Raw genomic sequence first — 16,824 nt, 5'->3', positions numbered from 1 at the left:
TAGAAAACTGGTTGGAGATGAAGGGCATTGGAATGTTTGGGGATGTGAGTAATACCAAAAACCAGGGAGGTTCACAGTATCACAGTCACAATTTTAAAGCACAATTTGCCAAACTCCAAATGCAAACCAAAGCCAATCATGCTGTAAGACACACAGGCTAGTAGTCACTTGGCTGTACCTGCATTCGGTGGCTTTCAGGGGGATTAATTTTACCAGAACTATCAGCAGATACAAATAATCTGCTTGTGAGAAAGTGTAAGAAGGAGAGCCTCAGCTCTTGTTTACAAAGCCTCAGAGCTCTGACTGACAGGCTGATTCACAGCTAATGGCAGCATCTCCAGAACTTCCCACAGATAATGCCAATATCATTGCACTTTGTTAAACAATATTGGATTTCCACCCCTCCCATCTCTGACAACACACAGCCTGAGCACTCAGATGAATGAGTGAAAGGAACATATTTTTCCTCTCGCAGCATTATAAAGACCTAGTTTTTAATTACTCCAGCACTGGTTCAGTCAATCCAGAAGTCGGTTTACTACCTCTAAACATGCTGCACTTATTCTAACCATCTGACTGAGCATGATTCATAACTAATTCACTGTTATTAGGATCAAACCAGGGTAACCAGGTGTACCAGGTACACCTATCAATAACTTCTATTCTGCCTTGCAAGGAGCAGCGGTCACGAGCAGTGGTTACCCTGGTTAATAACCTCAAGGGGTGCCAGGTGAAAAGCTCCAGGAGCAGCGGCACTCAGCCGGTTCCGAGGCAGCCGAAAGGTGCGGGCGCTGGGTTCTGGCAGGACGGAGGCTGTGGGACCGGAGCACCGTTCACCCAGCAGATGGCAACCGCGATGCAGCCCGCGGTGCGAGCGACGTCCTGAGCCGGGGATGGGCGCACACGGCGCTGCGTGTTCCTCTGGATTTGTCCCTTTTCCCTCTACACGCGCCCGAAATCCTTACAGGCAGAAGCAGATACATCAGATACGCTAGGAACACTTGAGGGGGCAGAGGAGAAGAAAGAAGAAACAGATGGTAACATTCAGGTGATTCGGTTTCTAATCCAGGAAAAAAAAAAAAGAAAAAAAGCAAAAACACTGATTCTGCAACAGAGTTCAGTCAGTGCCTTTTATCTCGTTTTCCCCAGTTAACTTTTACAGGAAAAGCAGAGCTGCTACATAAATTAAGTATCCAGGTAACGCTCCCCTTTTTATTACAGCCTCATGATTCACAAGCACAGAGCAAAGAAAGGTGAGGCCAAACTGCAATATTCCTGCAGACCACAGAGAAGGACCAGCAAAGCACAGCTCTGACAGAAGCACCTTTGTGGTGCCCACTGCTTTTCGTGGCAGACTTACAACCTTTATTCCAACAAACTGAGACAAAGACAGGTGGTTATTAGTATTTCCTGATTCTAAAGCAAAATCACTACCAAGGGCAGAGGCTGTGTGAGCTGGAGACAAGGAAGATTCCTCCCTGCTCCATAGCAGGTGTCAATTAATTGGTATTTAGGCTCCTGCCTTCCAAGAGATTGCAGCAGGAATGTCTGAGCCTGAATAGGAGTTAGGAGACTAAACACCTTTAGGCATCTTGGCACAGAGCCTCCAAAAATTACATTACAATGCACTTCACCAAAAACACAGCCAAACAAAAAATCCTAACTAAAAAAAAAAAAAAAAAAAGAAGAAAAAAAAAAGTAAAAAAAAAAAAGTTGTTAATCTAGAAAGCCTTAGAGATTTTTATTACCTGTTGAATCCATATGGACTAAATGGCAAGGCTTGAAATGGTTACTTGATTGAAACTAAAATAATTGAGGAAACAAATCTACATTCCTCAAAGGTAGGAAAAAGGAATCTGAGTCACATTAGCTGAAAGACAAGATATTAAGCACAGTTATAATGAAGTTCAAGGTCCTGGGCTCCAATGGTCCATTCTGGACCCTGAGCCTCCTGCTCAGCCCTTTGCTGCCAGCAAGGAGCCAGACATCCTCCATGTGCCACACATGATTCCCAAATCCCTGCTCTCCATCAGGTGCAGGAGATGGATTTGTGGAGTGTGAATGAAGGGACAGAGCTGAGAGCTCCCTTGGGTGCTGAGCCCCAGCCAAGGTTACCTCTGCCTGCAGTGACCTCAAGACACTTCCTCGTCCTTTACAATGCACTCTGCTTCACAGAAAGGGACAATTTCTTATAATTTTGTCATCTCTTAATGTGATATAAAAATTCTCAAAGACTGAATGCTTTCAAACAATTTTCCTTTTCTAAGACTTGAACAGTATTAAAGAATTCTGCATGAGCTTGGATGTCCAAAACCAGCCTTTATCACAGATTGAAAATTGATTCGGTTTCACTGTTCTATCAGTCCTCAGATCTACTCCAGGCCACCACCACCCAAGATTAAAAACCTCCAGGTTCAGACTTTGTGCTCTACAGATTGCATGTTGCAGAATAGTTCCCAAGCAGCTGATACCAGCATACACTATTGTCACTCAACCCTACCAGAGTTATTTCAGTTCTGAATTGCTGAGGTTGGACATTATTATTATTTTTTTTATTTCAGAACATGTAAAAAAGACCTAAATATGACTGAGAAGTGTCTGTTGCGCAGGAATAGCAATTTCCATTTATAATCAGAATAAGAGACAACATAAGGATGAAATGAAGTTACAAATAGAGGCAAACAAGAAGGCAGTAACAGAATCAGAACTAGAATCTGGATCTGCTGAGCAGTCCAGTATTGTGTCCTTAGGTTTATATCTTCATTACAACTGTCTGTGGACTCATTAACATAAATTAGTATAAGCTGACATTGCCAACAAAGGAAGCAATTGTGCATTCTGCAAACCTCACTTGTGCATTTCTGCCTCTGCAGCAAAAGGGAGGACAAGCAGCAGCTCTCAGTGCTCATTACACTACAGCCTTGTCCTCCATTCAGGAAGGAAAAAAGGTGTTGAAAACATAACTCTCAGCTGACACTGTGCAAAACCTTCAGGATCTGGTGCCACAATTGTGTAGCACCACTGTCTGTGTCATACCAAACTGAGGAGAATGACATGTTTGAGCTCAATCATTATAGGGATAACAGTGTGTCTGTTCAGATTGGATTCAAACTGCACCAACAAATCCCAAACCCAAACCTGGCCCCATCCTTCCCTCACTCCCTTGTACATGCAGAACAAGCAGAACTGCAGAATCAGGTCACATTTTCTTTTTAGCTGAAAAACCAGTGAAACTGGACAGTTTCACAGAAATCTAACTCTAATTGAAGTTCCTGTCAGACAGCTGGTGCCAATTCACAAAATGTCACCTGCCTGCCTGTTCTTCAGCTCAGCTTGTGCCACAGAGTGGTTGGGTTGGAAGGGACCCCAGGAGATGTCCCAGCCCGAGCCCTGCTATGACAGCAGCTGCTCAGAGCCAGGCAGATGTTGGAGCCCCAGCTGAAGGCCAGCTCAAGTGCTTCTCCAGGCTAATCTGATGTACCACATATATCAGCAAACAGGATTTTGCATGTCTGTGCACAACTCTCTTTCATCAGATTACAAGGGAAAAGTGAGTCTAGACTTGCCAGAGCATATTTGGAAAATAGAGGATTACTGAATTTTCCATATCCCTCCTTGATTTTGGACTCTCCCAATGCTGCTGTAATAAGGACTAATGGCATTATATATAACCAAATTATGTAAAAGTTAATTACATTCCACTCAGATTTCCTTTTTCCATACCAATCTGCTTCCTCATCCATGCACAGCCTACACAGAAAAGTGGAGATTTACTGCAAAAAAGCAACAGGTTTTGAAAAGTGTCTCAGTTGATGAAACATCAGAAAGCTGCACGAGTTCCAAGCCACTGAAGATGAGTAAGCACAGAAGGAGACTGTGGGTAACTGTGATACTGTGGGGCTAAAGGATCATTGAGGGGCATTTAATTAACTTCATGGAGTTATTGCAACCAGTGGTTTAACTCCAGCTCTATCCTCTCCTAAGTCTGGCAGACAAATTCACGCAAACATGAAAAGAGAAGCATTGCATCTGGCAGCCTGGGCCTGACAAAGCTGAAATGTTCTTTCTGAGGGCACAGGCTGCTCCAGGCAGCAGCTCAGCACTGTCCCTGTCACATCTGTGCAGGTGGCTCAGTCTCTATCACAGAGGCAAAACCAGATCAGAGCTGCATTTCAGCAGAGCCATGGAAAGAGTTAATGAGGGAGTCAAGGCCAGGCTCAAGTGGGTGTTCTGAACCAGCCTGCAGAGGATTCCTGAGCCCAGAGCAGCTTTTGTTTCGGTCCAGACCCACTTGCACTGGAATGCTGGAAGTGCTGCCCAGGCACAATGCAGACTTTCTCTCCCTCCAGCTATTTCTGTCTTTTCTTTGCATTTTGTCCTATGTTTGCACACTGACAGAGAGCTTCATGTACAGGAATATGTCGTGCACATCCAGAGTCATCACCCTGCAAATAAAAAACAAGTTCCCTAACAGTCAGCTTGTGTGATAAAATAGCAATAACTGGAATAGATCACCTCACTGCTGTGGTGCCAGAACACACAAATGATGCAATACACCCATTTCACATCTGAATTTCTGCACTTTACTTTTTCAAACTCCTTGCAAATCAATTCAAGAAGCACACTGAGACTATGATAATGGCTTGATGGCTCTACTAGGAAAATTAACATCAGTAAATATGTAAGAAAGATAAGAACTAGGACAATGACAATCAATCATAGATTAATTATTTCATTGACAGGCTATTTTTAGTACATCTACTATATAAATATATTCAGCTAGTAAAAAATATACTTATCAGCACAAATTGTAAGCCAAAAGAAAGCAAAATTGATCTCACAATTGCTGGATATTTAACCAAAATTACAAAATTAGGTCCTGTGAAAATCCAGCCAAAACTTTCAATGCTGTCTACTTCATGACTGTAGGCAGTAAATTAAATGCATTTCAAGCAAATGAGTCCTGTGCTGAATAAATGAAATTTTGATTTAAATATTAAGCTAAATAATCTTTTCATTATTTATTTTAAATGCAAAAAACCCAGGCCCTCCTCCCTCAGATGTCTCCTATAGCACAAATTCATCTGCCACAGACATCAGTTACACAATTCCCTCCCTCCTACCCAATCTCCAGTCCACACTTGATGTGCACAATCACATCTGTAATCTCCAGAGCTTCCTAAGAGAGGAGCTCATTTTCCCCTGCCCGAGCTGTCAACACTGAAAAAAGAGCAACAGCCAACAATAGTTATTCTTTGAGCTCTGCATCTCCCAGCTCAGTTCAGACAACTCCATGGCACAGAGCCACAACCTGAGGCACTATAAATCCCAGTCTCATCAACTTCAAGAAACATTTTCCAGAAGCACTGGAAAGAACCAAGGAAAAAAGTTGCAATCTCTTGACAGTCTCATCCCAGGATACTCATCTAAATTTTTTACAAGTTTTACAAATTCTGCACATGGAGGTCCAATTTTGATTTCACACAGTTGTAATCTCACAGACTGCACAAGTAAGAACAGAAGAAAGATTGATTCAAAGTTATCCTCAGTGTACAAGGCAGTGGTTGTTTTGGGGATTTTTTAATGCATTTTACCAAAACTCTAGTCTCGATACAAACTACACAGAAAAAAGGGACTGAGGAATAGACAAGCACAGTTCCCTCAAATTTAAGGAGAACTAGCTGTCCCATATGAAATATCAATACAATAAAAGTAAATTTAAAGAAGAAGAAAAGTGCATTTTCAATACCAAACTATGAGATGAAGGGATTCCACTCACCTACTGAGACGATGTTTGCAGAGAGGAAATGGCAGCAGTTTCCCTCATGGAGAATGGATTCTTCTTTTTGTGTCAAATCCCCTGCTACAGATTTTGGAGAAGTCAGAGCCATCTCAAGCTTTCAGACCAGCCTAGCAGCAGTGCTTGCTCCAAGTCAAATAAAGCACTTCAGCACAGATATCTGCAGAAAGTTTCAGTCAAGCAATGAAAATATCCAAGGAAAAGCAACAATTTCAGGATGTTGCTGCTTTGCTTGCTTTGGAAGTGCCAGTGAGTGCCTTCTCTGGAATTCCACATTCAGGAGACTGTCCTGGTTTAATTCTTTTGACACATATTCCGCTCATTGAACAACAGGATTTGCAGTATCAGTGTGGAGAAAAAACCACGGAGCTCAGGCTTAACAGGATGGATGTCAGGGCCCTTCCCAGGAGAACAGGAGTTACAAACATTCCATGTATCTTCCCAGTGTTTCTTGCATGTGGCTACCCTGGAGAAGACATTTTTTTAAACAGTGGAAGTTACTTTAACTGTGAGATATTTACTAAGGAACATACTTAGGTGACGTACAATGGACTGACCTCAGCAAACAGAAGGCACCAACTCTTCCTTCCCTCACCCCAGGATTCTCCACAGACAGAGAAAGTTCCAGTATTGCCAGCAGCAACTTCTCCAGAAGCCAAAGTACTCATGCTGGGGTTAATTATTTTATACACACAAACACACAGAGATGTAGTATGTACATATACACTTAACTCAGTCATTCTGCACAACAAGGGAATGCATTGGGTACATTCCCAGAGGACTGCCTGATCATGGCTCCCTCATTCACTTCCATCTCTAACCCTTGAAGCTCTTTGCTCGTCTTACCTGTTGTCAGCTGTCTCCATCCTGTATCTCCGTCATTGTCTGGCATTTCCTTTCCCTTTTCTTACCCATCTTCTGCCCACTGGATACAGAAGACTCACCTTTCCAAAACTTTCAATGGATACCTTCCTCAGAGAAAGAAGGTCAAAGAAAGCTCCCTCCAAAACAGCAATCACACAGACAGAAACCTGGGATCCTACCTAGAGCTGGTAACTGTTTGAATCTCTGGGAGTCTCCTTCAGTTTGTAATTACAAGCTGAGCTCTGAAACATTGCCCTAACATGTTTTGTTGTGAAAGCACAGATCCAGTTTGACATTATTTTAAAGAGAGAGGGCAACAAAGCTCACTATTAATTACAGTGATTAGAAATGGAGGAGGGGGTTTGAGACATTCATAGTAAAAAATGAGTAAGAGAATGCCCTGCTAGAGCATCTGCGTGTTTGAAGCTGTACCTCTCTCCTTGTCTTTGGTCCCTCATTCAGCTTCTTTGGGAAGTCACTTCCTCCCTGCCATTATCTTTTCACCAAGCCCCACCTTCTTCATTCTGAAGCTGTTAAAAACTCCTCTGTTCAGAGGGAGCATCAGTCGGTGAAGTAACACCCTTATGAGGAGCCAAATGCATGGCAACTTCATCTAAGGGACAGCAGTGCTTGGCAATAATTATCCTGTAAAAAATCAGTATCATTACAATCATTTGTTTCCACATTTAAATGGGAAATATCTCACAGGATATCCTGTGGCTCTGCAATGGTTATGGACATCTCAGAGAGTGACATTCATTTGACAAAGAATGTCTTTGCTATAGAGCACAGCTGGAGCAATCAAAACCTAAATTATAAATTTAGGGCATATTTCAAAAGCTGACTGGATTGAGAAGGGAGGAAGATAATAGATTACCATCCTGTGCCCCCCATACACTCATTCTTGTACATGTTGTCACCTGTCCCTGTAATTGTATCCCTTCATTATTCCCTGACATATACATAATTAGGTGAAAAAATACAGAGCTAGCATTCTGCTTCAGAATGAGCAAAATCAGTTCATACATTTCCATGTATTCATTTAATACATTTCATGTATTTATTTTGTGCATACAAAAAAAAAAAAAAAAGTATTTATTTTCCTTTAGGTTAATCCTTGAATCAGTATCAAAAATACACTTACATATACAGAGCTGACTTGTTGTATTTAGAATGGAACTCAAAGTAGGTGTTAGAAGGATTTAAATCAACTTGTCCAGTGAAAAAGCCAAAACTGCACCCAACAGCATTTCTGGAGCTGCTCAGTTGCAAGCTCTGGGCAGGTACTTCTGCAGATGACAGGCACTGCCTCAGTTATCATCTGCTTTGGTCATCCAGGCAACTCCTGACCACAATTTTATAGCCACGAGCCACAAAGTGCCATTTCTGGTACCTATGCACAGAATGTCTAACCCTGGGATTAATCCAGGGATCATAGGCTCACAGGACAGATGAAATTGTTTTAACATCAAGACAAGACCAGCCCATTTCCTTTGCAGAAAGCTGAAGTGGTGGGTAGTCACTTTGCTGACTCTCTCACCTCTTTGCTTCAGGGCTTATTTGAAAGGCCATTTCCTTTGTAGGAAGTTCAATCAGTGTGACTAATTAGACACCAAAGAACATGTCCATGAGGGTGAGGAAGACTGAATGGGCACGGGTGTTCCTGCTGGTGCCAGAGCAGCATCATTCCAGTGAAAGCAGATTATATATTGATGTAGCTTGTTAAATATTTTATTGTCTTGAGTTATGTCAAATTCATGTTCTTTATGCTTTGCTATGGTCTGAAAGTGAAGCTACTTTGAGGCAGCTGATCTCTGAATGTCTTCACTTTCTGTGCAAAAGTTGTTCTTCCTGCACTCAGTTCCACCTTTTGCAGCTTCCTACAGGTCCTCAGAGTTCCCTTCCTCCCCTCCCTCTCTTCAGCATACCTGTGTTAGTAAAAAATAAAAGCCAAGCCCCTCTTCCCAAAGCAATCCCCACTAATCCTACGCAGCCAATGGAAAAGTACACAACGAATCCCTAAAAATACAGATTGGTATCTCAGAACAACATTCAGGGGCCAGATTTCCTATTAAAGTAAGTGAAAGAAGCTCAGTTTGCTTTCCTGGAAAATTTGCTGTAAAGGTTGGATGATGAAAAATATCAGTTGCACTGTCTGGAAATACCTCACCTCTGTTACAGCAGGAACCACGGTGGCTCTGGGAACAGCTCTGCTCATTGGCAGAAGACATCAAACAGCCAAAAGAGAGCAACTGTATCTGTTCAGACCACATGAACAAGATTTAAACTGTCTGCTCAGGCTAGGAGCCCTACCTAAGATTATTGTGTGACGTCCTGTATTTCCTTGGAGAAAAGGACTTCAAACCCTAGAGGCAGGATCTGTATCACTTACAGACAATAAAAGCTGTGTACACCATTAACAATTCTCTAGCCATTTTTATATCACTGTAGTATTTAAAGCTTAACCTCACAAGACCTGCTTTTTGTTCAGGGAGGTTTTGTGCGGCATCCACAGAACTCAGACAAGCTCTGATATCCTCCCAGGACAGATGCACTGATACCTTGGATGAAACACACAAAACCATAGTTTGATCAGGAAGCAGATCAATGGATAAAAGATCAAAGTGCCGTCAAATGGGAGGAAAAAAAAAAAAAAAAAAAAAGACTACTTTAAAGAATTTAAATGTGAGCGCTGGGATTTGCTTGAAGCTGCAGTGTGGGTGCCTGTGACACGCTGCTCGGTTGAAGGAATGCAGCTCCATTGAGCAGGAATTGCACGGAGATAACCCGCACGCCCAGGCACGCCGGTGGAGGCTGCCCCGGCGCCCTGAACAAGGCTGAGCCCGCACCTTAGGGCGGGAGCCCGCATTCTTCTTCCCAAGGACCGGGCACACTCACTGCACGGGCGTGCGACAGAGCCCCGTGGCAAAGAGCTCGGCTACAAGGGGAAAGTGAAGAAAAGGCACAAGAGGACGTCAGGATACCTTCCTGGCGGGCTGGTGTGTTCACCTTCACCCAGAACATCCCGCTCAAAAGGAACACTCAACATTTGTCAGCTTTTCCTCACCCGCCCCTTACAGCCTGAGCTGGAGCCCTGCATTTTTGTTGAATGATGTAACTGAATATTCCTTATGCAAGTAAGCAGACTGATTATTAAACCCCAATTATTTATTTCAGGTTTGTATGAACCATGTCATACGACTTTAGCATTCACTTTATGAAACAAAATGTGAATTTTGTAACATTTTTTGTCTATACGGATAGTTTTGTTTGCAATCGCCTGCCCTATTTTTCCTGAATTGCCAAAACCCCTCTCAGTTTCACCATCGTTCCTTGTCACCAGCCAGTTCCCAGACCTGTCTGAAGTGACAATGGAAACACAGCAGCCTCTTGCTTCTGAAGAAAATTTGCATTTTGTATTAGCAAGGGAGAACTGGCAATTTCTATTAGGAGGAAAAGGAACTAATTAAGCAAAGTTCTAAATCTCATCCAATAGCTTGGCTCAAAAGAACTTTGAAAATAAAAGTTTCATACTCTAGACCACAAAAAACAAAAAGCCTCAGAGAAGAAATGAGGAAGATTTTGTTAGGAGACAGACAGAAAGTGAGGACTGCTGGAAAAAGCTCTGCTACCCTTGGGAATTTGTGAGTCATACTGAGGAAAGATAAGACTATGGCCTCCAATGCCACTTGTAATCAGATCTATAATTCCAATAATGTTCATGCTGTCAATTGTGCTGGAAGCCTTGGTCACTCTTGGAAGTCTGATTTTTTTAAACATTTTTTCTTCAATGTCATGTAAATGAGCAGGAATTTATTTTAAGAATAATGTCTTTAATCAAACTGCTTTAATTCTGTACAGCAGCTTATTGCTGCACTGATGAATCTCTTGGATATTAAAGATTTATATTAATTTATGCTGGGGGAATTAGAGAAAAGGTGGTAACTTGTCACCTTTCACAAGTAAGTGGCAAACATCAGCTTTTTCCTGGGGATGCCTGGTAGGGCCAAACACAAGAGCCCAAGCACAGGCAGACAGAAACTAAGACTTTCCACAAACAAGAAAAACATGCATGTGCTTGGCAACTTCAAGACGACACTGCAGTTTTGGGGATTTTTTTGTTTTGTTTTGTTTTGGTGGGGGTTTTTTGCTTGTGTTTTTTTGTTTTTTTGTTTGTTTGTTTGGGGTTTTTTTGGTTTTTGGGTTTTTTTGCCAAATATCCAAACCAATTTCTTAAATTATGAATCTCCTTCTCTATTAGCAGGAATGGGTCTGGGAGCCACTCAATCCATCCTCATTTTGTCAATCACAGGGCAGTGACGTACACACATGGGAATTACAAGGCAGCAAGTCTTTAGGGCCTGATCCAATAAATATCAAAGTACAGCTCTGCTTTGTTCCCCACCGTATCATGGACTTTAGTACTTGGTTAGTCAATAAATAACATTACTTCAATAATCTCATCTCAGTCTAAACTCACAGGAGGGGAAGAAGTGGGATAGGTCACTTTATACTGTAGGAGGCAAAACCCTGTTAAATTGTTTAAACAGAAAATATTTCACGTAGTCCTTGCAGCAATCCCACTGAGTAATGCCATTATAACTCATCCCAAAATTGTGTTTTTGAGGTTCTCCTCTGCAGGCTATAGAACTTCTTCCAGGCACCTCAATTGCAGCTGCCATTGTTTCCTCAGGCTCCATTCCTTAGTTGTTTTTTGTTGTTGTTGGGTTTTTTTGTGTTTGTTTTTTATTATTATTATTAAATAAAACACAAATTACATGTTTTCAGCTAAGGGCAGAGAAAACTTCCAGAGAATCCATTCCAGCAACTAAGGGCAGTAGGAAATCTGGAATAACAAGATATATTATATTGAAAGGGAGAAGAGGCAGGGAGGAGCTTCTTTTAAGTTATCTCACAGTAACTAATCCTGCAAGGAGAGCTCAGAGGAGACATCCTCTGAACACACCAGACTGGACACAAAAATTGCTGTTGCAAGTTTCTACATAACGGCCCTTGGCAAACTCCTCAGGGAATGGGAACTACAGAGCTTGTGCAGCATTTTCAATCTCTCCCAGGAATGTTAACATGGAAAGATCCCTCTCCTTCCCACTTGATCTCCCTTGTCATGTCTGAGGCAATCCAGAGCTCCCTGACAACTATTAAGATGTCAGAAGATTCTACAGGAGCCATTCCCTAATTAATTGGAAACAAGTGAGGCTGTGATGAACAATAAAAAATGTGGGCCAAGATCAGAACCAGGTACACCAAAATCAGCCTCTCAAGTTTCATGCTGTATTTGTGATGCAAATGGATCTGAAATCCTCACTCAGGTTATGCTTGTCTTGATGTCTGCACCCAACATTTCTCTCAGGACTGCACAGTCTCATGTGCAGTCTGCCAGATAGCAAAGAGGAAGGAAGCTGAGAACTTTGTCTCAGCATGTGTAAAGGTTTGTCACAGCCTGCAGTGTGCAGGTACCTATCCAATGACTCTGCTGTGCACCTACGTGTGCTGAGGGGAACTGCTCCACCCCCACAAAATGAAGACAGATGAAACAATGAATAAAAAGTTTGGAAATTCCCTACAGATTTAGAGTCTGTGCCCTAAGCAGTAATGTGGAGACCAGAATTCCAGTGACTTGCAGCAAACACTGGGCTGAGGAGCTGCACACAGTGGCCATGGATAGCTGTCCCCTTGGAAAAGGGCTTGGCTCATGTCATGCAGGGATTTCCTTCTCTGCCAGCTGAGCCTGGAAGCACGGTCAGTCATGTCACAGCTGCCACCAGGAATTGTCACAAGGGATGGACACAAGGTTTGCCATCATCCAGCGAGGCCAGAGGTAACAGTGGAAGCAGAGGTGAACTCACAAACGAGGTCAAGACAGTGGAAGAGAAAGAAGATTCAGGCATAACACTGAAAAATCTATTTCAACATTAAGATCAGATCAATTTAAGCTTATTGTGGGAAGAAATGGGTCATTTTAAAGATAACTAATGCAGAACTGAGATATCTAGTGCATGAAAATTGTATTGCAGTAAATTCAAACAATCCTTAGTAACTGCAAGGCTATCTTTGCTGAAAAATCTCTTCAGCCTTATCCTCTAACCCAGTTATATTAATTTATACAGTAATTTTTTCAGCTCTGGACAAATTATCAAGAACAAATTCCAGTGATATTCACAAGTATGTTGTCCCCTTTGAGCTATATTTACAATCCAAGGGCTCTGTATCATTTATTTCAAAACCAAAGTGAGATTGTGTTGTTTTGAAACTATGAGTACAGGATTTTAGAAAAGCCTTGCACACCATATATTTTATTGCTCTGTTATTCCTGCAGGACCATTCACTAAGATACTCTCAGCCACTTTGAATTAAGTATGGAGTAGTTCTTAATTCAGAAAAATTACAGGAATGATGAATGAAAACAAAAGCCTTTTCAGACAATGTAGAAGGAGCTTGGCTATAAACTGGAATTTTATCATCCTTTTTTTGCAAAGCCAGAATAAACTTGTTCCTTGGCTGAGGACAGTCAAAATACACTGCATTATAGGAGCTCATCGTGCCAACAGAGTCATTAAATATAAGATTCAGTGAGCCCTGAGTGTTTCAAGATTCAGTTATACAGATTTATCTTATAGAACTAGGTAGGACAGAAGCAGTTCTGGTAAAATATTGCTTATCAAATAAAAAAGCCCACAGTTAACAGCTCTGCCATGACAAATATTTCTGTATCTGGTCATGGCCTCTGCTCCCTGTAATAAGCCCTCAGTGCCCGAAGCAGAGAGGCTGTGACAGGCAGTGCTCCTGCTGAAGAGCTCAGAGCCAGGTTAACATTTCTCCCTGTCCCCACAGCCGCTCCTGAGGCCACCAGGACACAGCGACTCTGACACCACTCAGCCTTGCCCACATTCAGATAACTTGGTGTCCTCGGCACTCACTGACCTCCCCTCGCTTGCACTGAACATTTTCTCACACTAATCTCGCTGGGCAAAAAGGAAATCTCCCCAGCACAGTTTTTGTACCCTCAGAAAGGACAAAAAAAGCTCTCATAGTAGACAAAACTTTCACCACATTCTTGGGAACAATGAGTTAACTTTGAGCACCATTCTGAACATGGCATCAATTTCCTACCTCAAACCTATCACAGTCAGCAGTGACTCTTACTCTATTTCTGTTTTATTTTATAACAGGCAACCTACCTCTACCATGAAACAGAACATGATTCTAGAAATTATCACCTGAGGATTCAGGGTATATTTAAGACCTACATCTGAACCCTGAAGCCTGAGGCATTGGAAGCATACGGAGCCCAAGCAATCCAGCCATCCTTATTATTTGCCACATCTCTGCAATCATTACCCACATTTTTATGTCAAGAAAGAACTGAAAATTATTTCTCTATAGTCCAAAAGAATAACAATTTTTTTTAAGAATTCAACAATTTTCAAAAATAAAAATATGCATACCTTTTCAAAGTGTTGTTCATGTCTTTCTTCCCAAGTTAAGACTTGGCTGTTCAGTCACAGAATAAGCCATGATCTATTGCTAAACTGGTATTTTATTTAAATACCTGAAGTTTATTTTACATCCAACCTCTCTTATCCAAGTCAGTTTTCATTTTGGCTCCGTACACATGGGAAAGCTGAAGGCTCAGGTTAGCAGTTCAGAATGAATGTAGTAGTCTTTCATTTTAAAAAAGCAGTTGTCCAGTTAGAAAAGTCTAAACTTGAATCACAAATGTGGTTTGCTTCATGCCTACAAGCTCAGAGAATCTAAAAAATTAGGACTAACAGAATTCCAAGATTCCTGAACATTTTCATGAACAAGAGAAAGCATGATAAAATAAAACAAGTGTTAGACATTATGCTCTTTCCATTTTCCTACTTCCTTCAAAAAGACAAGAGCAAAAGTAGTAGCAAATTCTGTTACAGCTATAAGGCTGTCCACGCTCCTGGGGTAGCATATCATAAACTTTGTTTCTAACACGCAAGAGTGAGCAAAAGCGTTAAAAGCACAGCACAATGATCGCTGCAAGAGAAAGCAGAAAGCAAACGCCGCACACACCTTTGTCCCTCCCGGCCGGGCAGTGCGGACGGGCTGTCCCGGCTTCTGTGCGCGGAGCGTCCAACCTTCATACCCGGGCCAAACCCGGGAGCAGCGAGGGAGGGACCTGCGGCGTCTGGAGCGAAATCCCGCCCCGCTTTCACATGGTGAGGGCTCGGAGCTCTCTGATCACAAAGCAGCTTTACAGCCCCTGTTCAAACAGTTCAGCTCCAGGGTAACAAGTTCAAAGTGGGAGGAGGCAAAAGGAATCGGAGGGTGGCAACAATGCGGAGCAGACGTTTCGTTCCTTTTGCATCCGCAGAACCTGTTCTTCAGGTTGGAAACTGAAACATCTGCCCGCTGCCCTGTTTGAAAGCTGCGCTCCGAACCTCTTGTCTCCTAACAGGTCTGCAGAGGCAAAATCGGATTTTATGATGCACAGACAAGTAGCCTGTGGGAGGAAAAGTTAATCATTGCTGAGCACCGAGGTTTTTTTACATTTTGGACTTCCTTGTGGTAACATCAGCGAAGCAGCTCGTTGTTCCCCTGTCAGGTCTGTTAGAAGGAAAAGCAGAGAAGCATGGCACGGAAATCAACAAACTTGGCTCCCAAAAACTTAATCAAAACCACAGCAATGACTTTTTAAGAGATAATGGCAGTTTTCTGAAGTCACTAGTATCGATCAGAATACAAAGGAGAAGAATCAGATTTTCCTGGCAGATCATAGTGTAGCAACTAACATTTTATGCATGTGTGTGTTTATATCTAGGTATGAATATATAAGTGAAAGTATATCACAAAATGGGAAGGTTTCTTGGCATGCTGCACTTCCTCAGCTCAAAACACACTGACAGGACCCCCCAAAAAAACCAACCAACCAAAAAAAAAAAAATAAACTCTCAACCTCTTCTTTGGTTTCTTGACCAATAAAATAAGAAAATCACATTTACCCACTTCAGCAAAAGGGCAACAAATATGTCTGGTATTTTTCTTAACAACTGAGCTGTTGGATGTGTGAGATAGACACAGCTCTCCTTTAAACAAAAATAAAAACATGAGAGATTGGATTTGAATTCTGAACAAAACAATCCAAGGATTGGTCAATTAATTTTGTATATTTTTAAAAATTCTATAATTTAAGCTGGCAGCCTTCGAGTTTTTTATTTAATAGCAGATCTCCAAGATTTAAATGTGAAAATGTCCCGTTCCGGACCAAAGTTCCCATGGGACATTTCCTTATCCAGGTGCGTCCCCTGCTGTTGAACGCCGGAAAATGTTCTAATTTTTTTCCCCTAATTCCATTAATTTTACAGCTACAGAGGGAACAATACGCGATTCCATTGATGCAACACACCCTAACAAATAAAAATTGAGCAGCGCCTGGAGCAGGGAGGGAGGGATTAAGAATGTTTTGCTTATCTGTAAGATTCATCAGAGCTTTACTTATCAGGTACAACTTCTGGCACAGTTTAACTAGGATTTTGACGCCACGATCTGTGCACTAATAGGCTGCTGAAAGGATTACAAATATCCAGTTTATTTGTGGTTATGTTTGGCCACAGGGAGACTTTCTTTGCTTTTCACTGAAAGAAAGAAAAAACCCACCAAGCTCCTGTTCTCCCAAAACTTTCTAGTGAGTCCCTGCCATATTAATTTGTAAATTCTTCAGGAAAACACCTACTTTAATTCCAGTTATAGTAGTTTTGTCAAATAAATTAATTAAATGTGGAACTGTTTAACTGTCCCTTTGCTTTAGTGTGCTGCAAAACTGAATTTATAACAATGTGACATTAAAATCTGCTAGGGGAAAAGATGTATTTTGGCAAAAATGACTGTATCAGACCTCAGAGTGTAAATATGGATATATGCATACACACACGTACAGGATGTAAACATTAGCAGAATGCTGCTACCTTAGTTATTATTTTTTTTAATTGTTTACCTTTTAAATTTTACAGGAATATTAGCATTATTTGTAAACATTAGGCACAGCTGCAGGAGCCTTATGGCAGCTTGCAGGACTGTGGCTGTCTCTCTCCATCACAAGGCCAGTGAGCTTTATGACAAGAGCCACCAGGCAGGAGTCCAGCCAACTCCTTAAATAAATGAGGAATTTA

General features: G+C 41.7%; 1 protein-coding gene across 1 annotated transcript in view; it reads right to left on the bottom strand.

The window, feature by feature from the left end:
* PLCH2 (phospholipase C eta 2) overlaps window positions 1-14,871 on the bottom strand; it is a 75,852-nt gene extending 60,981 nt beyond the window's left edge. Inside the window, exons 1-2 of the mRNA XM_077788133.1 lie at window positions 14,729-14,871; window positions 5,780-6,266 (exon numbers count right to left, since the gene is read on the bottom strand). Of these exons, the coding sequence (XP_077644259.1) occupies window positions 5,780-5,891 (112 nt within the window). The 5' untranslated portion in view covers window positions 5,892-6,266; window positions 14,729-14,871. The remainder of the gene's footprint in view (window positions 1-5,779; window positions 6,267-14,728) is intronic.
* Between the last annotated feature and the right edge of the window lie 1,953 nt (window positions 14,872-16,824).

The sequence above is a fragment of the Lonchura striata genome, chromosome 24, assembly GCF_046129695.1.
Source record: "Lonchura striata isolate bLonStr1 chromosome 24, bLonStr1.mat, whole genome shotgun sequence".
In the NCBI taxonomy this organism is placed as follows: Eukaryota; Metazoa; Chordata; class Aves; order Passeriformes; family Estrildidae; genus Lonchura; species Lonchura striata.
This window is presented reverse-complemented; position numbering and strand designations above follow the sequence as displayed.